Source organism: Vicia villosa, linkage group LG5 (genome assembly GCF_029867415.1).
Source record: "Vicia villosa cultivar HV-30 ecotype Madison, WI linkage group LG5, Vvil1.0, whole genome shotgun sequence".
In the NCBI taxonomy this organism is placed as follows: domain Eukaryota; kingdom Viridiplantae; phylum Streptophyta; class Magnoliopsida; order Fabales; family Fabaceae; genus Vicia; species Vicia villosa.
In genome coordinates this window covers 164,359,876-164,383,403 of record NC_081184.1, presented here as the reverse complement: position 1 = coordinate 164,383,403, position 23,528 = coordinate 164,359,876, and the positions used below count along the sequence as shown (strand labels likewise).

Genomic DNA, 23,528 nt, shown 5'->3' with positions numbered 1-23,528 from the left:
GATGAATAAAAGACCAATTCTTTTATAGTTTAGTTTGGATGAGTTGGTCGTGAGAAAAAATGTCAAGACTTATAGAACCTTCGTAGAAATATTTTACATATTATTCATCGAGAGTCTTTAGATCACCTTGAACGGATACACACCAAGACTACAAAGTTTAGGGTGAACACTAAACTAAAATATAATTTATAAATCAAATATTTAAATATAAAAGGTTTAAATTGTAATAATCATAGAGAACATCAAATGATTAAGAGTATGATTTAAAAATCTTTTAAAATAATGTTTTATTTCTTTAGGCAGTTTGAACTTGTCTATAACACTTGTATCAATTTCTCTTTTAATATTAATCGTCATGCAATCTTCTAGAAAATCAGCTTCAATTTTACTTCTCAATCTTGTCTTGATAATTTTGATGATCAAAAATAGATCTTTTAGAAGTCGTTGTAGATATAAGAAGAGTCATGATAAGACGGAGTAGTCTACCAATCAAATAATAAATTTCATTCTTTTTAGTTGTAACTAAAGATGAACATAAGTCTTGAATAGTTGATAAATTGTTTAAACTTGATGATTGGCGAGCGTCAATGATAAAATGCTAAATTGAAATTGAAAATTAATCCTCTCCTGCTCATTGAAATCCATATAAGATAATATTTTTCAACTAGAATATAGACAGTATCAATGTTAAAAGCATTGTATTCTTGGGAGTTAAAACAAAATTTAGAGTTAACAAATCAATCACTTGCTCACTAAATATGTTATTAAACTTTTGTAATTGTTTGTCAATGGTAGTAAAAAATATTTTAACTCTAAAATAATGCTCAATGGTTATCTGGTTATCTTCAAGACGAGATCACCCAAATCTTGTTGTTGAGTGTGTTAGAAAATTTCATGTTTTGGATCTTGATATCATGGTTTTTATGGTGTTCTAATATCTATAATAAACTGTAAGAACGCACCCGGATCCATATCGGTGATTCTTATTTTGTTTCTCGATTCTCGACTCCAATTGTTCTCTTCTCTCTTTCTTCTTCCTTATATGTATCTTTGATGATGAAGATAATTTTGTGTATTTGAGAGAAATAAGAAGGAATGAGAAAAGTTGGCGTTGCTTGTCTAATGGTGCCTATTTATAGATATCTTATTCTAACAATCACATCTCATCCCAAGAGTCATGTCTCCCATTAGCCATGAAGAGAGAGAAGAGAGAGAAGAGAGATTTAAATTATAAATTTCAAAATAAAATCTCATCGGCTTAATTATCCAATCAAACCTAAACAATAATTGCATTTATGCATATTTTATTTAAAGCCAATTTTTATTTACATGAGTCATTTTTAGTGGATTAATAAATTAATCCTACAGAGTGAACATCATCAAAATCAAGAATCTCCATATCATGTTTTTCACAAAAAGAATTCAAATAAGTAAATAATTTATCTCAAACATTTTCTTTCAATTTTCAAATAAAAGCTTTTGTTGTACAAGCCAAATGCATAACATTAACTACATCTTGAGATTGTTGTTGTAAGGCTTCATAAATGATATTTTTGATCCCCATAATTTCTATCATCATATGTTATATTAATATACAATCAAATACCTTCATGTAATTGTAAGCACCATCAACATCTCCATGTGAAGCGTAACTTAATCTTTCATTTTCAAATTTTCTTGAAACAGTATAAGTTGTTTCATACATACTTATCAAGCTACAAGTAGAAGAGAAATAATATTTTATTCAATTTTTGGGTTCTCCAGAATTCTTTGAGGTCCGGAAATATAGAAGTTAATTTTTATTCATCTCTTTCTTTTCTCTTGAAAAATAAATCAATTTACTACTCTTCATTGTCACTTTTGTGCTAAAAAATCAATTAAATAAATAAATAATTTTAGTTGAGTATCGTTCAACTATAATTGAATATAAAATAATTGGACAATGGAGCAAAAAATACAATTAAGAACAACGTAAAATTTCAGCACGACACAACACAACAAATTAAAATAAAGGGTTAAATATACAAAGTCTCCTTGTAATATTAGCGAAATTTGTTTTAGCCCTGGTAAAGTTTTTTTTAAAAACCCCATCACAATTTTCAAAATTTCTCAGATACATCCCTTATTACCATATTGCAGTAAATATTCCCTTATACTGTCAGCGTGGCAGACCACGTGGTTTTTTTTTTTTAAATTGACGTCATATATATTTTTTAATCCACATCATATTTTATTTTTAAAAAATATATATTAATTAATAATTTTCATTTTTTTAAGTTAAGAAATTATTTAAACAATTTTTTTAGGATTAATACATATTCTCCCCCTGCTATAAAGGGGACTTTTGAAAAACTCCCTGCAAAAAGAAAAGTTGTATAATTCCCCTAACATTTGAAGATTCTCTTATTTTTTTACCTTCATCACATCCAGTTATTAAAAAAATGTGATGTGGCATGTACTTTTTTATCTTTTATTTACTTGGATGACCAAATAACTATTTATTTTAATTTGTTATTATTTTTAATGCTGCGTTGTCTATTTTATGTTCATTGAGAAAACATGTCAAATGTTCAAAAGGAATATTAAAATATTGAATATTTCAATATTTTAAATATATTATAAATATTAGAATTGTAAATACAAAGGAAAGTATGTTATTAATATCATTCAAGCACTAATTATACAAGGTAAAGTATCTAGCTTAGTGGATAAGTGTGGAGTTGCCATCTACCCACAACAAATTTTTGAACACTTGACATGTTTTCTTATCCACATAAAATAACTTTTTTTATTAGGGAAATTTTCGAAAAGCGCATGACAGAGAGAGGAGAATATGTATTAACCTTTTTTTTAATTCATGTTATATTTTATTTTTTAAAGGATATATATTAATTATTAATTTTATTTTTTAAGTTAAAAAATTATTTAAACAAAAATTTATTATAAATTTTATTGGGCTTATGACCCATTAACTCTCTAAGCCTATTTTCAATTTAGTACAGTAAGTGATTGTTTGCTCTTTAAAAATCTCCTACCCGTGGGTTCGATGGCAGACAGTACTAAAGTAGACATTTGACCAGATGAACGCATTAACAATTGTTAAATTTGTATTATTCACTATCTATCCATTATGTGTATGATACAAAAGATAAAAGTATAACGCTAGTGGTTACCTTGATAAAAAGAAAAAAGAATACACTATACTAGCCTCATTTACACACATATAGACCCTTCCTCAGTAGAAAAGCCAAACAAAAATTAGGAGTCTGTTGAGAGATATAGAGAGGATCATAAAAGCAAGTACTCGCTCTCCTTTACATGAAGATTCCCGGGTGAGTCACCATTTTCAATTCATTGCCAATCTATCTGCAATAATCATTCAATGTTGCTTCCAATTAGATCAATGTATCCAATATTTGTAATGTATAATGTAGGGTACATAAGCTGCTGTTATCTCTTCTTCTTTGCAGCCACATGCATGGTCAAATGCCAAGCAATTTCGATGTCTGTATGTACGATGCTTCACATTCTATAAAAATAGTTTTAGCTTATTAGAACATAGTCATATAATAAGGTCATCATCAGTTTCAGCTCCATCCAAATTAGTTAGAAATGCTCTTTGTGGAACTCAAATTTTGTTGGACCCTTTTCATTGAATTCGAAGCATAGCTTATTAAGTTCTTTGGCCAAAACTGGTGCGCCACAATAAAATACCCCTGATATGAATTAAGACAGTCATAATGTTAGTACAAGAAAGACAGAAAATGGTATATATGATACTACAATGTATGAAGTGCAAACATATGCTCGATGGAGACTAACCTATTCGTCCACTATAGTGCTTGGAACACATTTTAGAGAAAACCTTCTTCCAATTAGGCCTAGCGAAATGTGTCCGTACCTGGTAAGTAGAAATTCAAAGAAGTGGTTATAATTTACTCAATGCCGAGTCCCAACTTAGAAATTAAAGAGCATCAAGAAATTGAAAGCTTACCCTAGTTCCAGAAACAATATCAACTCCATTTTTGGCATGGTTCAGTGCTTGAACCATGGTGATGAGGGCAGATCTAGCATCTCCTTCCTCGTATACGCTAGTCAAGTAGTTGTGCATCTCAATGACACCCTGAAGTCCATAATTTGACAAAGCATTAGCCAATTGCAAGTAAACCTTAAGAAGGAAAAGTAATGCTTGATTTTTCAAGAGCAAGTGTCTGTAATATAAATAAATCTTCAGCAATATAACTAATACCCTTTGATCAAGCTCAGCTACTTCGTTCATGACTCCTTTGAACCAATCAAAAGAGCCTTGTTCTCTTGTAACCCAATAGAAATAAGCATTGGTAGTCTTCAGAGTTTTCCTCCTTTTTGGAGCAATTTTATTAACAGATGGTGAATCAGTACTCCCAATGCTTACGTCTGAAGCTCTACTTGTATCAGAGACTGAATCCTGGATGGGAGTAACGTTTATTGCTAATTAGTCATGCTATATTTACATATGAATGCTCAAATGACAATCAGTGAACATTGTATAACATATACTTTTTATGAGTTTTAACATGGTTGATAATTTGATCTTATCAGTAATACTCACCGCCAGCTCCTCCATTTTGATAATGTTGTTGAGAAGATCTTTCAGGATGCTGATGAAAGGAGTAGCTCCTATTCCAAGACCGACCAGTAACAAAACGTCATATTTTTTATAGTCTTGTGCTGGTGCCCCGTATGGTCCATCTATCTTTAACTTTGGCAAACTTTATGAACAGTTAGCAAACAGCAGAAATATCAGAATAAATTTATAGTTGATGACCAAAAATTTGGAGATAAAGAACATTGCAATACATGTACCTTTTCTTTGTCGTTTCATCAGCCCTGAGAAGCCCACTCCTCCCGGACACGGGAGGCTCACAGGCCTCCGAAAATACCCTTTTAAGCTCCTGAGTCCAGTCACCAAGTTGACGAATGTGAACACTCAGAAAGTCATCCCCCGGGGCTGAGGTAATAGAAAACGGATGCCTGTCATCATACATATATTTCTTCATGTTACTGCTAGACACTCTCACTAAATTGGACAAAGATGCCATAACAGAATCGAGACTCTTATGGCTCATCAATTTTGATCCAGTTAAAAAACTCATATGGTATGAAGCGTGATATAAATTGTAACACCTCAGCATTCAACTAAAATGAAATGTATTGTCCATTAAAACTGAAATGCAACTTACCACTCAAAGGGAGACACAGCAGAACATTGTACAAACATGTACTGTCCACTTTTGTAACGAAATTGAGGAGGTTTAGACATTTGCAATGTGAGAACATTTCCAGGATAAATAGCAACCTAAATGTTTTCCACAATTAAAAAGAAAAATGAAATAAGTTAACTTTGGTGTATTTACAGGTTGATTTATATAAAGTTAAGGTGAGTCAAGTATGATTTCTGAGGTCCTGGTCCTTGCAATTTTTACATTATAGAACTCCACTCTCCGGATAAATACAATATGCCCAAACAAACCAATTGTAGGCAAAACAAAGTGAAACCCATATTATTAATGAAGTTGGTACCAATTTTAAGAGCCTACTACTAATAGTTTCACTTCCTATGCTCACCTTTATAATACGGACTGTATAAAAGCCAGAACGGAATAATCTGAGCGTTCTTTCTGACGCATAGAGTAAAACCGGAACAGCGAGATACATCCATGTCTGAAAATCAAAAATCAAGGGGTCAAATAACTAATCACCTTATACAACGTATTTCTTAAATATCAAAACAATTGAAATCCAATTCTATAAATTATATACCGTTTTATAGTACCATTTGTGCACGAGGTAAAGTTTTACACCATGGACAATGAGCAGGCCATAGACAATGACAAACAGATGGTGTGAATACCAGAAGGCATTGAAGCCAGTAAGCCTACTAAATGGTTCAGGCAGCTTAATGAGATTCCTTCTGAACCATTTTGTTGCGAGTGTAAATGCTATTGCCATCAAAACCACCATCAAAATCCCAGTGATGCCCGAAACCCCTTTAACTAGGTCTGCATAACTGGGTCTGTCATGACCAAATACACCTTTCAAATACTTCTGATAATCAGCTTCAGACGAACTTACGAGTCTTGGAAAATCACAAGCAAGGTGATCCCCGGCATGAAGTATAACACCAATTACAATTGCCCCAGCAATTGTCTGTAAGAGTCAGAAAGAAACAGCCGAAATCATATACTTCCTTGTAGAATTTACATAAATTTATTATTTAAATTTCTGCTTTCTGTCAAAAAAATAAGTTTCTTTTTAACTATACGCTGTTTCTTTAAGCGATGTAATTTTGAAATCATTTTATAACATCTAATGCTAATTAAAAAATAGTATTGATTAAATTACTTTTTTTAAATAGTTAATAGAAGAGAAACTATACTATATTAATTTCATAAGATAGACTAATATAATGCATACCTTATGGAAGTTGATGTTGTCGTCAAAAGGTACAACATAAGATACCTTCGTAGACCTGAGCCAAGTTATGGTGTTTCTGCAGACTGGGAAGAGAATCAGTGCCATGTTGAATTTCAACGTCTCAGCCCCACCTTTGGCTGTGGGAAGACAGTAACCCATTATATGAAAAGCATCTTTTTGCTTGTATTGAAAAAATTTCCATGTGAAGAGTCCAATCATTATGCAAACCCACAATGTTAAAACCCAAAGTCTCCTCCAATTCTCTTGCAAATAGTAAATAAATCTGCGGCTCACCCTACGTATAGGACTTTTCTTTCTTAGTCCCTGTAGGTTCTGGCTCAAAGCTTGACTTGTGTAGCTTAGAGCTTGGGAATAGTTGAGATACGTGTCCTTTTGTAAAAGAAGTGTTTCCAATTGCCATAGCTGCATGCATAGGAACAACATAATGACCATCCAAAATGTAGCAAAATATTCAGAGGTTGAGTCGTGTAAAACACATTTCAGAATGTCAATGATGTGCATTTACAAGAGTAACAGAATTTTAACTAACGTGGATATATGTTGATGAAGAGGTAAGCCTAACCCGTGAAAACAAAGGCCGGGAATTCAAGCTTATGAAAAAGAAACTGGATATCCTACATTCCTTCTGTTATTGCATTGGTGTGATCATTTAATTCAGATCAAGTGTATTAAGACAGTAGGAAAGGAAATCCCTCAACTCATGGCATAAACTAATTTTAACCAATTGTGTTTTATTGTTTTGCAGCTCCCCTCTCACATTAGAGGAGAGGTAAACTGCAAAAGAATCAAATCCCATTACTTGATTTCAAGTCCATAATTGAGAAAATAATGGCAGAAAAATGAAATTAATTGATGAACAATAACTCCAACTAAGATCAGCACGCAATAGCTTCCACTATGCCCAAAAAGGATTTTCTGCCACGGTACTGTTTACATTTACTTTTAAATAGTGTTGACAACATTCACTTTAACACTTGTTACAACAGTCATCTTTTATTAGATAAAATATGTGGGCCTGATTCCAAAGTTATGTAGTACCTCATTTTTCAAAAAGTATTACTTATGAAGCACGAAATCTTACACTAACACTTCATAAACACATTGACACCACTACTACATATATGATTAACATTTATCTGTCTACTATTGAAAAAGTTAAAAGTGCTTCAATACATCTTTCTTCAACCCTTTTAAAAAGTTAAAAATGCTTCAATACATTTATCTGCACTACTCTTTACTTTGAGCTTTGAAGCATAGTGAACACTGAACACAGAAAAACCAGTCCTAACCAGTACTGTTTAAAAATTGTAACAAATTTCTTCTAAAAATGTTCTATTGGTAAAAGAAATAACGAAGTCCCTAATAAATATTAGTACTTATATTGATCAGCATCTACTTGCTTACTCAAGGAACTAAATAATTAGAAGTATCAGCCTAATCATATTAGGTACAAAGTAACAAAGTCGTCCCTAGCTAGCTACTTGAATTTATGTTAAATTTGTTGACAAAGTAAAAAATAAAGAAATAATAAAGTATATGGAGTAGTTACAAATAATGTAGCGATGTTAATGGAATATCAAACATTTTTTTTATACAAGGATCAGTCAATTTATTTGTTTAACTTATAACTGCTTGCTAGTATGGAATAATTTATCAAATATGCCTGATGTTTTCTCTTATTTTTCTAAACGGTTGAACGACAAAGGAAATGTTGTGTGACTGGATCAATTACACAATTTGGCCCAACTGTGGACTAAATAAAGGGTCGTAGTCCAACACTGACTGAATGTACGTAAGTCAAAATATGACTGCAAAAATAGGAGCCCTACCAAGTAGCAAATATACCTGTGGGACATTATATATTCTCTTATTTTTATTGTATTAATGGAAATTATATAAAATGAAAATGTCAATTACATATTAATCAAAGGGATAGAACTTATAAAAATTCTAATTAAAGATTAATGGTTCGGAAGAAAAAATCAAATTCCATAACATAATTTTATCAAACTTTGTTTTATCTTTAACTAAACTCTAGATTATCAATAAAAAAATTCACCAATTCTTTCTAAAATCAACTATGATTATCAATAATGTTTTCCACAAACAAACAATTATTACAATGGTTAGTTATTTATTTGTTAGATGTTTATGTGGACATGCTAAAAAATAAATTGTCAAATTGTGACGTTCATTGAAATTCAACTATTGAAATTTGATTCATTTCATAGTTTGTTATACATGTTGATATATTTTATCCTCATAATGTAACGTTATCATTGTACTTAGTATCCTAGTATCCATTGTTATGAAGGAGTCAAATTCAAATAATTATTATGACCACCATTGTTTTTATTTTTTTTTGCTTATTTATATTTACTACTTCCTCTTTTTTAGCTAATGTCTCATTATCTATGTCATGTTCATAAATATTTGTCCAATTTTTAATTTTTAATATTTTGTACAATTCAAAAAAATATTATCATACGCTAAAATATTATTTGAAATGAGAGATGAATAGCAAAGACTATACTAAAAAAGACCACCTTATTTTTTTTATAAAATTTATGCTAATACCTCAATGTAGCCAAGTCTTTCAGGGTCTAATTCTTCCATGATTAGAGCTGCATATTCTTCAGCTTGCTCCTGGAGTCTAGATAACTTATTGGCAGAAGCGCTTAACATGATGACCTGGAAGGAAAGAAATGCACCAAGAATTAGATAATGAACTATTTAATTAATTAAAAAATTAACTAAACATTAGTACGTGGTTAAGAAAATGTCTATCTTGTGATAAAAGAAATGCTTTTAGCATAAAATGACGACCACGCCCCCACCAACTCCACTCTGAAAACGTCTTCACTATGAATTCCAAGAATTTGGTAAAAACAGAGAAATGAAAGCTCCATCTCTATGACCTAAACCGAAAAAGGTAAGACATGACTCTTGAATATCTACTACTACCAACTAATATTATGCTTTAGATCACGGAAAATTAATGTCTAGTGTGAACTCAATACTTAATTACTGGGTTTTTAAGTAATTATTTTTAATGATCACAAGACTTAAGTTTGTCCACGCCAGCCTAATGTTGATTAATTAAAAGCATGGATGCAACGTTTCACGTACTACATAATATGAAGAAAATGTCACTAAAGAAAAATTAAAGTTGATTGTTCAAACACAAATATTCAATAGTAAACAATATATCAGTTGAATATAAAAATCCTCGTTACCTCTTTTACTTCTTCTTCGGTGATTCTTCCATCTTCGTTCTTGTCCACCCTGTGAAGTCAATTAACATATTAAATGAAATTTTAAAAAATAAGGCACTTAATGATTACTACTACAATAATAATAATTGAAATACTCCAAGCTAAGAAAGCTTCAAAGTGACATTAAAATATTAAAGTAAAATATACGGTGACATTTAATAATGAGGTGTTAAATTTGACATTGGATAGTGCCAGTGCGAATTTTAAAGGTAACCATAGAAGATTATTAATCACTAATTAAATAGAATTTTCAGGACATCAATAAACAATAAGCATTGAAAGATTACATGTCAAAGAAGATCTGGAGACGGGAATCAAAACTTTGATTAGTAATTTGCGTCCAGAACTCCAAAAGTTCTTCCCTGTTTATCTTTTCAACCTTCAATCTTTGCTTACGACCTAGAGCATCAAAGAGTTCCAGAGCAAATTCCTTTGAATCTTTCATACCTTTCGATAGAGAAAGAAAAAACATTAACTATCAAGACTCTTTCAAGTAAAAAAAAAAAATCATCAGAAAAAGCACTAAGCAAGATCTAAGCAATTTTTAGGCTATAAAATTGACTAAACTATAATGCATTGAATCAGAGATAAAAATTAAACGGTTTAAACTAACAATGCAAGATTATGATTTATGAATAGAGATTTCAAAAAGCAAATTGATCTACCTATGCATTGACCGAAATCGACGCGATGGAGAAAACCGTCTTTAGAAAGTTTATCGAAATTTCTCTGCACTTCGTTCCAAGCATCTAAACCGTTGGATTTACTGCTGATGAATTTCAAACTCCGGAGTGCTTTATGAGCACCGGTGCGAGTGCGATCAAGCTGCGCGCGTTGCTTCCTCAAAGCACGAGCGGCCAACGCCGTTTCAAAACCACCAACTCCGGCACCGCTTGTTCCGGTATGACTATGACCAGCGGAAGATGAAAGAGCACGCGAAGCATGACCGTGACTCCACGAGAATCTTCTTAGCTCCTGCGAGAATTGCTTCGCCTTAGCAACGGCCTCCGCTTTCAGCTCCTGTGAGAAATGCCGGAATCCTCTCGAGGAGTTTCTCCGAATCGACGGCGACCTCGGAACAGACACCGGAGTATCGAAACCGCTTCCGGCGACACTGGCGACACTATCGTCAATATTAACATTAACACCAGCTGGCTCAACACTACGAAGAACGATTGTGTCATCGTCTCGAAGATCGATAGTAACCTCCACAAACTCATCGGAAGCGTAACTAGACTCAGTTCCCGGCGATGTCCCGGCGGAGACAGTTACTTTTCCGGGAACAGTATCTGACGCCCAACGCCTCTCGTGTTTCGGAATATCATTCATTGATCACACAATAATCAATATACCGATCAGTCTAAATGATTTTCTCGTTTTTACCCCTCAATTCAAAAAATTGTTATGCTATGCTGTTATTAGACACGCGTTCCTAAAATGGACAAGTGTAGTTGAACCAACAAAATTACAAGATCGAATTTATATATAGAGAGAGGGAGAGGAAAGTAAAATTTCAGATAGTACACAGATTAGGAATAGGCTCTGTTTTTATGTAATAGCTGAGAGATAGGTAGAAGAAAGAAACACAAATTTATGGAATAATTAAAATAATAGAAATAAATTTAAAAAGTGTGTTTGGTTAGATTTAATTTAATTAGTGTGAAATGAAAAAGAAAAGGCAACAATGGCCACCAAAAGATGTTGTTGGTATTTTGATTAAAATTAATTAAAATATATTAATTAATTTTTTTCAAATAGAATCGTAATTAAAATTTAAACAAGATGAATAAATGAGATATCGCAACTTTGCATTAGATATCTGCAATTCTATATCTGATATCTGTGTATAATGTTTCTATACAACTATCGACTAAGGTGATTTAACCGAAATATAGTAATTAATTTGGTGTTGAGACTAAAAAAAGTTTGTGGCGAGACGCGGTTGGAATGACTTGGCTTTTGAAGTAGTGGATGCAGAAGGTGAGAGAGAGATAAAGTGTGGGAATGGCGAGTCGGAAAACGAAAGAGAATATGTCTATTTTACGTTAGTGGGGTCGCTGATTCTAGAGCCTCTGTCTCGACGGCAAGGATTGATTTCAATGTCAACTCCACTCACTCACACATAATTTCTCTTCATGTTTCTAATTTGGTTTTTTTAGGTGAACACTCCGGTACCCTTGAGTTTAGATGGGTACCGGTACCCTCAACCAATCAAATGTTATAATTTCATGCCATGTCACTTATTTATTTTTATTTATTTTAAAATAAATTAATATTTAATAATAATTTACACTAAAGGTACCGGTACCCAACTTGAATTCATGGGTACCAAAGAATTTACCTTTTTTTTATTGTAACATTTGGTCTATAAAAAGAAAATCTTTCTTCCTAATTTAATTTTAGAAGTAACAATTAAGTTTCTTGAATTTTTTTTTTTAAATTGGGTTCATTGACTTTTAAACTTCAATTGATTGTCTGTGTTATTTATTTTAAGTTGCTATTTTTGGTTAAATAATCTAGAGTTTCACTATTTTAAGTTATCTTTTATGTTGCAAAATATGTATTATTAATAATTTATTTTTTATTTTTAAATGGTGTTTTAATTTGCAAAGGTGCAGCAATATAGAATTTTCCTTCTTTACTTTTGGAAAAGGTAATGTAGAATTTTTCTAACACAATTTAATTGGAAAAGGACCACAGACAAAAATATCAAATTAAAAATTTTAAAAGCTAGATTCTCAAATTTAAACATAAAATAAATATTAATAATATTTTATTCTAATATTTCTCATTTATATAGAAATGAAATATCCATGTTTTCAAAATTGAGTGTAAAAATGTTGAGATAGTATTGAAAAAAATTAGATAAAATAAATAAAAAGTAAATCAATAATGAATAAAAATTAAATTTCGTAAAAGAAAACTAAAATGTGTAGTGAAGTGATGGAATTAAAAATGGTGCAATGGAGTATGCTTTTGGTACAATCAGAGATCAAACATTTTAATGCCTAAGTTAACAAATAAGCAACATAGTAAAGGCTTGCGTATGATCTCTTATATACGAGAGTCAGTTAGAGATCTTATTTGCTTTCCAGTATTAAATGTGGAAAATCGTTCGATGATAGCCAACTGTGAATAATCATCTGTAGTGTGGATTGACTATCAGTCCCAAGATAGTGGGTGCATTGTACCTTTAACGCCTTATGATTTTAGTTTGATGATTGAGCCTCATTGTTATTGGATATTTAGTCGATTTGTAATAGTTGCCCAAAATTCTTGACATATTGCAGTAATGAAAAGTTTTTCAAAATACCAATCGGCGACGCCCTAGAGCGGGATCTTCATAACATGTCATTTGTTTGCAGAAGTGAAAAAGATTTAGGAAATCGGAGTGAGTGAGCTTCCGAACATGCACATTAAATGTTAGTCTCATCATTGAGACGCCTTGCATGATTACATTTACACGCGGCACAAGGTTACTAGAGTATAGTGTGGTTATTCCCTATACGGTGCTTAAGTATACTCAAGTAATGTGGTAATTTCGAGGAAAATCTAACAGTTGTTTTTTGTCTGCTCTATTTTTCTTCATTTTGGATCGTTGATTTATATATCTTGTGCCATTATATAAAGGAGTTTCACCTTTTAGAGAATGTTTCTATTCTTCGCGCAAAATATAAATTTACTCTTCTTTTTGCAAACTTAATTTCTTTCTCCTTGAGCTATGGCGAATGTTTCTATTCTCTTTGAATTTTGCACACCCTTGGCGTATCCTTTCCTTCAAACTTCTAGATTTTTTCTTAGTGCCACTCATATCCTTCTCATTTACAATAGTTATTTTCTTTCTTTTATTTTAGTTTTTTTCCTGTTGTAAGTGATGCTTTGTCTCGCAATAAGGTAACAGACTCATAGATGTTGAATGTCGCTCCTTTTGTAGTCGCCCAACCCTTCCAACCCTTATTGTTTTCAATGATAACTTTGAAGCTACTAAGGGTTCCATCAAAGATGGTAGCAAACTCTCGAGTTCCCACTTCGATGAAAATTGATTACTGACTTTGTGAACTGTTTTTAAATAGATTTTTTGTTCAAATAAGTCCTTGTTTATGCAGTTATTTTTAAATAGATTTCAAAATATTTAAAAAATCATCTTTGTAACTTCAAAAATGATAATGATAATTTATTCATACAAATAATGTGAAAATATGAGGTGTAAAAATTACTCTCTCTAACATAGTCTCTTGTAAATTTAAATCATTTCTCTTTTGTAATGTTAAATTAAGGAGTGTAAATATGAGCATGATTATAAATAAATATATAACCTTTGACAGGTTAGTTTATCAAATATATTCAACGGATAGAAAAACTAATAGAAAGAAAAACCAATTATGTTAGGCATAATATATGCCATCAAACCAATATGAAACTCCTCTAAAAAAAACTTCTAATTGAGGTTGACTATCCGTATGATGACTTTGTTTAAACATAAGAGATAGTCTTTGAGGGTTTAGAAGTTACCTTGACGGATGTTGAGTAGAATTGTTACAATCATGGTTTGTTGTTTGTTTTTTAAAATCTCAAAAGCTAATGAACTGATTTTAAAAAAATGAGTGTATCTCGTAATTGAATGTCAGGGTAAACTTATGTACTATTTTGATGTGCAACATCCTTTAGAATTATCGATAAGAGCTTACACTTAAATGACTTGATTTTTCTTATAATGTCCTTGTGTGTGATAATCGTTATCAAGTGTTCTTAGGGGTCTTTTTTTTATGAAGGTCTCCATTTGAGGAGGCTTGAAGTTCAATGGAACTAAGACCTTGTGAATTTCTTGACACAAAGGTTGGGGGTTTTTCAAATCTTCGTCATAGTCTTTATTAATGATTCTTTCATAATTGTTCTCATGATTTTGCACTTGTAATGCAACCCGCAATGACATCAAATTTTCGTTTTAGTTTATTAAATGATGAGTCCTACTAGTGATGTACTATTATTTGATATCAGAGAATGATAACTTCTAAATGATCATAGTTTATTATGAATATCTAATTTATATATGTGAGGGTACTAATTGTTCCAATAACGGGCTTTAGGACAACAATATTATTTAAATATCAATTGGCCCGTCTAGCTCAGTTGGTAGAGCGCAAGGCTCTTAACCTTGTGGTCGTGGGTTCGAGCCCCACGGTGGGCGTACTATAATTTTTTGCTTATTTATTGACTTATGTTTGTTTCAAGTCTAAGAATTATATTTTCGGGAAAACATCTTACTTGAATACTAATTTTAACTTTGATCATGGACTATGTGATTCAAAATGGAATTTATAGACTTATGTTTGTTTCAAGTCTAACAATTACATTTTCGGGAATACATGGCTAAGAAATAGTTATTTGTTACAAGGTTAAAAAATCATTCCTATGTATAAAGGTTCTCGAAAATGAAATAACCTCCTATAACATATATATTCCCATGATCATTCATATTCTCATGTGAGAATGTAAATTCCTATAAAATTTTATATAGCATTTTTAGAAAAAGATACCGACGAAATGAATCTCATATTTTTATTCTCGGATAATTTATTCGTAGAAATCCTTTATGAACATTTGAAACAAATGACTCTAGACATAATTTGGCCAAGTTCTGTAATGGGTGTGTTTGTTTAGCATGTGTGATTCTAAATACTTGCATATTTGAATTATGATCATGAACTACATGATTTAAAATGGAATTTATAGACCTAGAGACAATTAGGGTCAAGTTATGTTGTTGGCGTGTTTGTTAAGGCATTGAATAATTAAGAATAAACATTTATTAGAGTAAGCACACGTACTTTTAAATACTTGCATATCTGTGTTGGAAAAAATTGGCATAGAGAAAATAAATAATACCATCACAACACATGGACATAACGTACAAAATCCAAAATCGGAGAAAAATCAATGTCGTTGTCGAACGACAACCAGAGAATAATATTATATTAATATTATTACAATGCATAATTTACCCTTATCCATCCACACGATCCCAATACCTCCATATTTTCCAATAAATATTTAACTAGATCTCGCAACACTCTAACACAAGAGTATAATAAAAAAGAAAAAAGTCAAATAAAAGCTTAAATTACTTTTGACTAGTATATTTTATAAAACTAAGAAATGTGGAACTTCTTCGAATTTAAACAATTTTCACCTTAATTGAAAATGATACATCAAATTCCATTGTCTTAACTGACAATTATAGTTCAAAAAGAGCTATCATACTTCACCATCAATAATATAGTCACTTAGAACTACACCACTCAAATAATTTTCACATTGTATTCACCAAAAATCATAGTTCAAAAAAAACTATTATACTCAATCATAAATAGTATAGCCACTTGAAGCTACACCACTCCAAAAAATTTAACATTGACAATCATAATTAAAAATTATCACTTATAACGGAAAAGTATAATCATTTGAAAATAAATCACTCAAAAAAATTTCACATAGTCTTTATTGACAACTATAGTCCAAAAGAACTATCATACTCCACCAACAAGATAGTATTTCACTTGAAGTTAAACTACTCCAATAATTTTTACATGTAAAAAATTAGGCTGAAAATTTATGGTGTAACTTCCATGTTAGCAGGAAGCTATTCAACCACTAACATAATATCATAATACACCTTGCATCAATGTAAATCAATGGTCATATGCTAACCACTAACCAAGACCTTGTGCAATTCTGTTTGTATCAACACATCTTTGACTTGAATTTTTCCATGTCAAAAATAATTCTTCCATTAATTTTTTCTAACCCAAATCACGACCATTCTTTTTTGATGCGGAAGATCAAACGAAACCGTAACCACGTAGCATATTAAGAACTCATACACTTGGATCGAATCAAAATGCTCTTGATATCAATTATTGAGAAAAGCTAACATAGAGAAAATAAAGAAAACAATTACAACACTAGAATATAACGTGGAAATTTCAAAATTGAAGAAAAATTCAACCGACAATTAGTGAATAATATTATGTAAAAAATTGTTGCAACACATAATTTACCATCAACCACCTAACGAACTTCAATACATCCATATTATACAAAACAAATATTGAACTACATCTCACAACACTCTAACACAATAACACAATGAAAAAATATATAAATTTAAAGTACATTTGACTGATGTCTTTTGTAAAGAAACTTTTGAGTCTATTATATAACTTTGAACTCTTTCATCCGTTACAAAATTAAACGATGCTAGAAATTTTTTACATGTATATTTACGACCAACACCTGCCTATTGAGCTCTAACCATAGACTACATAATTCAAAAATGAAATTTATAGACCTTGAGACATAATCAGGACAAAGTTCTTACTCTTACTTTAATGTGAGAATATAACCTTCTATGGGTGTTCAAAACCAAACCGGTTTAATAGATAACCACAAAACCAAACCGAACCATAGCGAAACCACAAGAAATCGCATTTGGTTCGGATATGTTTGGGTCATTTTCTAGCAGAACCGTGCGGTTTGGTTTGCGATTTGTATTTTGCAAACCAACCCGTATTATGTTATAAAATCTTACTAACCTATAAATTTTTAATTTTTTTTTTTTAGAAATCAACTAGTATTATGTGTTTATTTTATCATATTCTTTGTATGATATTTATTTTGATTTATATATCATCAAAAAGTAAAATATTATTCATTTATAAATACTATTTTGATAAAATATATTTTATCGTATTTTTTGTATAATATTTATTTACGAATGCAATTTCATTTATGTCGTTCTTTAAACCTAAGATAAAATTGTAAAAGTATTTTTATGTATCAAATTATAATCTTACTTTGACAATTATAATTTTTTTATAGTAATGTATGAATGATTAAACACAAAATTATATTTTCCTCTATATGTGTATGTATGGCTCAATATTTTTCTTGTAAATAACCGAACAAACCGAACCAATCCAAACCACATTAGTTTGGTTTGGTATTAGAGTTTGACCTACCTCATCATTACAAAACTGGTTGGTAAGGTGAGGAGTGTCACTCTTTATAAATTCTCTTCTCTCTAACCAATGTGGGACTTTAGGATCTTCCTAATACACCCCCTCACGCCCACCATTCTTTTTGGCTTGGTGCGTGAATATTAACGGTGGGCGATCCATGGTCCGATCAATAGGCTCTAATATCATATTAGAGTTTGACCTAACTCATCCTTACAAAACCGGTTGGTAAGGTGAGGAGTGTCACTCTTTATAAATTCTCACGCCCATCATTCTTTTTGGCTTGGTGCGTGAATATTAACGGTGGGCGGCCCATGGTCCGATCAATAGGCTATGATACCATATTAGAGTTTGACCTAACTCATCCTTACAAAACCGGTTGGTAAGGTGAGGAGTGTCACTCTTTGTAAATTCTCTCTAACCAATGTGGGACTTTAGGATATTCCTAATACACCCTCTCACGCCCAACATTCTTTTTGGCTTGGTGAATGAATATTAACGGTGGGCGGCCCATGGTCCGATCAATAGGCTCTGATACCATATTAGAGTTTGACCAAACTCATCCTTACAAAACCGGTTGGTAAGGTGAGGAGTGTCATTCTTTATAAATTCTCTCTAACCAATGTGGGACTTTAAGATCTTCCTAATATTTGGTTCGATTTTATTTTTGAAAGTCAACCAAACCGCACTTTTTTTTCTCTCGCAGTTCAAATATTTTTAGCGTTAAAGCTGCCCAAATTGCACTGCAAACACTCTTATATCCTTTTATACCCAATAGAGTGAGTAACTTGTATCTTAAGATATTATTGTTGTCTTTCAGAAAATCAAATCAGACGCAGAAAAGTGTCATTCACATAGTCATAAACATAATAATCATAAACATAATAAGAAAACATAGTAAGAAAGAACAAAAAGACAAACGGCAGAAGAAAGATGGAAAAAGAAAGCTCATTTGACAAATATAGCATCCAACAACCACTTCACCATAAAATATTAATAAAATGTCCACCCATGGAACACATGAGCTTCATTGTTCTGTCATCAGAAAAACAACGCACGTACTTTCACGGTTTCATCTAATTAAATTGAAAACAAATGGTTACTTTAGGCAAATAAACTTTTACTATAATGATTTAATTTAGCTTTGGAATCATTTAAATATAATAAATAATTTTAAAGCTTATGAAATCTATCAATTTAATTTTTGAAGGATATAAAAATTTGTAAATTTAATGTCTAGTGCATAATTAACTTTTAAAATTGAATAAAGAAAATTAATCGATATCACATTTGATTTAATTATATAACTTACTGTAAGAAATAAGGAATTATTAGTTTCACTCAAATGTAATTTCTTAAATTAATTCTGGCCAATCGAATTTAAAGTAAAAATAACACCTAATTTTATATGATGTTTCTTGTACACCAAGCTCAACGATGATTTATTTGAATATTAAAATTAAATTAATTTTTTATAAAATAATTGTTAATTTATGAGTATTAATAATTAATTTATATATTATACTAATTAATACATATAAAAATAAATAAATATTATTGTAATGAATTGAACCAACGAATAATTTTACACTTATCTAATTCAAAGAGCTAACAAAAAAATCTAAGTAAAAAATACATCTCGGTTATATCCGTTGAACTACTTTTTTCACGTAAAATTAAAATTTATTTTTAATTATAGTTTACTAGCAGAAATTAAAATTTTAAACTAACAACTTACATTCATTCAACTCAAATTAATTATTTTTTCAATACAATTTTTTAAAAATACTTTTAATTTATAACTTTATAGTAAAATTAATACACTTTACTTTATATAATATTTTCTTATATTAAGCTCAACAATGGTTTACTTGCGTTCAATTTAAGACTATGTAAAATGATTTAGTTATTCAACACCCTACTTTTTCATTTTTTATGTTTCACATCATCTTCTCTCTTTTCCACCTCATCATTCAACACACATTCAAATTTTACTCACTACAATGATTTTGTTTAATAAAATCCAACCCCCTACCCCACTACTTTTATTTCTTATTCTTATTTTCTTTTATATATTTGTTTTTATGATTATATATTTCTACATCTCAAGTATCAATTGAAACTAAATTAAAATAATTAAGATATAAATATTTTATTTTAATTTTTTTCTAATTTAGTAATTTTTTTAATTTTTTTCTTCCAAATTTATATTTTTAATTTTTTGTGTGTGTCCAAATCAAATGAAACAAGTCACTATTTATTGACAAAAAAAATGATGAATTTTGGTGAAAATAAAAATAAATAAAAAATTGATTTACTAAAAATTAATTTACATTAAATAACTATTATGAAATAAAAATCTAAACATACAGAACAACCAATAATATTTTGTCACATACTTTAGGTGGCCCATACTCTTTTCTTATTCAACATGTTGGAAGTATTCAACACCAATTAATCCACGTCACATTAAACACATGATTCAACACACCATTGTAGTTATTCAACTATTGAATAAATTATTCAACACCCCCATTGTAAATGGTCTAATACACTTAACAATTACAATTATTAAATTATTATAATTTTTTACTTTTTTCTTTAAAGCAATGTTCATAAATATTTTTTTAATCAAATAAAGATTGGATTAATTAAAAAATAGGATAGTACAAAGCGATCACATGGATCCAACTCTCAAAAAAAGATAATATAGTAGCAATGTGGAAACTAAAAGATCATCAACTTCACTATATGTGTCCTAAGTTTCTTACTATATCAACCCCTATAACCCCTATGCATAATCATATCTATTATATTATCAACTATATTTTTGTCTTATCTACTGTATTACCATAACAAATATTATTACACTATTTCCACACACCATAAACAGTTTCTGTAACGGCTAGTTTCAGGATGGAGACTTTCCACGCCTTATATTTAGTATTCTTACTCAACCATTCCAATTCTTCGTCCCATATACGCGGAAGGTGTGCAATCTGAATCCAATCAAGAATCTTGACCCAAATACATATCGTTTCAGGACAACCAAACAACAGATGATTAATTGATTCCTCTTCTTGCATACACAAACAACATCTATCATCTGAAATCATACCATATCAACAATGGCGTTGTTTCATAGCCAATCTACAGTGGCAAGCAAGCCACGTAGTCATTAGAGCCCTCTGTCGGGCAACATTATAGCAGAAGAGATTCCTCCATGGCACTTTGGGAATCTCTCTACACATAGCCTTATAAACATCATTCATCTTAAACTTATTATTATTTAACATATGCTCCCATACCCAGGGCCGGTTCTGACTTTTTAGAGGCCCATGGCAATAATAAAAATGGACCCCTAATCTCTTTGATGAATTTGATGATGATTTTTTTAGGATTCTTAAAGTCATCCTTTCAACATTTGAATTAACTTGTTGAGCTTTTTAAAGACTTCTCCTTTCTTACATTTTTTTTCTTCTGAAAAAGACAATCACTTCCAACATTTGATTTTAGGATTGGATCTGATTTATGATTATAATTCTTAACTCTTAGATATTTGTCAGACACAAAAGTTCTAACATATCTTAAAATATTTTATAATTTTATGAGAATTTTTTAAAAAATATTAGAAGTTATTTTCAATTATTTTTTATAAATTAAAAAAATAGTGTTAACATCTAATTCTTTGAATATATATCATTAAAAATTTTAATATAATCAAAATCACATAATTTTTGAAAAATGATATATCTAAAAAATAATCTTTTTATAAAAAATTTATTTAAAATAACATTAAATTAAAGTAATATTTTAAAATTTTAAAAACTTATTACAAAATAGCTCTTGGGTGATGAAGAGGATCATGGATACTAGAGAAGAACTGCAGCAACATCAACAACTGTGGGACAGAATGCTGAGCCAGAATAGATTCAAGATGAATCTGATGTATGCAGCCATGAATGATAATGAGAATTTGGTGGATTGGAGGAGTATTTTCCATAAAAATTTGGCTAGACCCAGGGCAAATTTTATTACTTGGATGTTGTGTCATGAGAAACTTGCGACTAAGGATAGGCTCATGAGATTCAATATGATTACGGATAGTGTTTGCAGTATATGTAAGACAACTGATGAAACTGTTGCCCATCTAATTTTTGAGTGCAGGGAGAATAAGGAGGTGTGGTGCCAAGTTTTGCAGTGGATTGACAAGGATCATCGACCACTTCCTTGGGCTGAGGAATTGAAATGGGTGACAAAGGAAGTAAATAAGAAAGGCTGGAAAGCTTGCCTTTTGAGAATGGCTTTTTTCGAAACTGTATATGGTATCTGGCATAGAAGAAATAGTATAGTTTTTGCCAATAGTATAAACACAAATATAGTGAAAAGCATCATAGACAATATTGTTTATAGAAGTTGGCTTTATAGGAAGCTTAGAAATCATGTTGCTCTTTTGATGATGTAATAGGTCTTGTTGATAAGTTGGATCTAAGGATCACCACTGTACATAACTGTTTTTTGATGTAATATATTCTATTTGCTTCAAAAAAAAGTTATTACAAAATAATAATAAAAACTACACCTTATTTATTATAGGATCCTAAATTTCTAAAGATAATTTTAAATAATTTATAGATTATAGATTAATTTGTAATTTTAAAAGAAGCTTGAAATTTTTATAGCCAAATTCATTTGTAGAAATAAAACAATTAAAGTCCCAAAAAAATCACATGGGAATTGAACCCAAGACATTAAACACAAGTCATTATTTCAAAATGTAATTTTAATGTAATGTATTATATTTCATATATTTCAATAAAATTTACAAAGCCCATAAAATCAAATTTTGAGGCCCTGGGTTGTGGGCATGCATGCCCTGGCCCAGGGCCGACCCTGCCCATACCTGTTGAATATCAACTACAATAGTCTTTTGTTTAAAGATGGACTTCGTAATCCAAGAGGTGTAATTTTTTATGCTAACGTTCATTAGGTCCTCTTTTTTCAGATAATAAGTATGTATCCATTTAACCGAAAGGCTATCAGCTTTCCGACTGAGGTTCCAAAGTAATTTCAGCATAGTAATTTTGTTCCAGATTTTAAGGTCAATAATTCCCAATCCTCCATAATCCTGAGGTCTATAGAAGTTATCCCAAGCAATAGGGATTTTTCTATTGATTTTAGAACCACCTGTCCATAGGAAAGATATACATATAACTTCAATTTTATGAACAACCCACTTCGGGATAGGAAAACATTGCATCCAATAGTTCACAATGGCAAATGTAACACTTTTGATAAGTTGGACACGCCCTGTGTAACTAAGGAGTTTAGTGCTTCAATGATTAACTCTACTCGTTATCTTCTCAAACAACGACATATAATTATGGATAGATAGTTTTTTAGAGGTCAGATGAATCCCTAGATACCTGAAAGGAAGTGACCCCTCGCAAAATGCCGTAAAATTCATAATACATTGCTTTGTGCTCGCATCCACACCGCCGAAATAGATTTTGGATTTTGCCGGGTTGAGTTTGAGCCTAGTGGAAACAACAAAATTGTTGAAAGCCTCCATCATAAGTTCCACTAACATATAGTCTCCTCTTGAGAATAGAAGTAAATCATCTGCAAAAGAAAGGTTAGTAATGTGAAGTTTCTTACATTTGGCGTGATGGTGAGAATTGGGGTTCCTCTGCATACGGCGAAGGCAACTGTTCATGTATTCCATTATAATGACAAATTAGAGAGGGGAGATAGGATTTTC

The 23,528-nt window shown here is 30.9% G+C and overlaps 2 protein-coding genes and 1 non-coding gene across 3 annotated transcripts; 2 read left to right on the top strand and 1 right to left on the bottom strand.

The window, feature by feature from the left end:
• Positions 1–3,096: 3,096 nt before the first annotated feature.
• Positions 3,097–11,343, bottom strand: LOC131603678 (respiratory burst oxidase homolog protein A). The gene is made up of 14 exons (XM_058876093.1): positions 10,418–11,343; positions 10,040–10,199; positions 9,714–9,762; positions 9,055–9,168; positions 6,457–6,879; positions 5,803–6,189; positions 5,608–5,703; positions 5,223–5,338; positions 4,846–5,013; positions 4,592–4,751; positions 4,250–4,447; positions 3,995–4,123; positions 3,823–3,901; positions 3,097–3,716 (listed from the first exon to the last, which is right to left on the bottom strand). The coding sequence occupies exons 1-14, from the start codon at positions 11,079–11,081 to the stop codon at positions 3,607–3,609; spliced, it is 2,853 nt and encodes a 950-aa protein (XP_058732076.1). The 5' UTR covers positions 11,082–11,343; the 3' UTR covers positions 3,097–3,606.
• A 3,524-nt stretch (positions 11,344–14,867) lies between these two features.
• Positions 14,868–14,940, top strand: TRNAK-CUU (transfer RNA lysine (anticodon CUU)). The gene has a single exon. It is a non-coding gene; the product is annotated as a tRNA-Lys (tRNA).
• A 6,692-nt stretch (positions 14,941–21,632) lies between these two features.
• LOC131605930 (uncharacterized) lies at positions 21,633–22,232 on the top strand. The gene has a single exon (XM_058878218.1). It carries the CDS (start codon positions 21,633–21,635, stop codon positions 22,230–22,232), a length of 600 nt encoding a protein of 199 aa, XP_058734201.1.
• The last annotated feature ends 1,296 nt before the right edge of the window (positions 22,233–23,528 follow it).

What these genes read in the sequence shown, in the direction of transcription:
- LOC131603678 (XM_058876093.1), bottom strand. Translation starts at nt 11,081, where the DNA reads ATGAATGATATTCCGAAACACGAGAGGCGTTGGGCGTCAGATACTGTT. An exon ending in CTCCAGATCTTCTTTGACAT is followed by an intron (nt 9,763 to 10,039) that starts GTAATCTTTCAA and finishes TTGACTTCACAG; the next exon opens with GGTGGACAAGAACGAAGATG. An exon ending in ACAACATCAACTTCCATAAG is followed by an intron (nt 6,190 to 6,456) that starts GTATGCATTATA and finishes TGACTCTTACAG; the next exon opens with ACAATTGCTGGGGCAATTGT.
- LOC131605930 (XM_058878218.1), top strand. Translation starts at nt 21,633, where the DNA reads ATGGATACTAGAGAAGAACTGCAGCAACATCAACAACTGTGGGACAGA.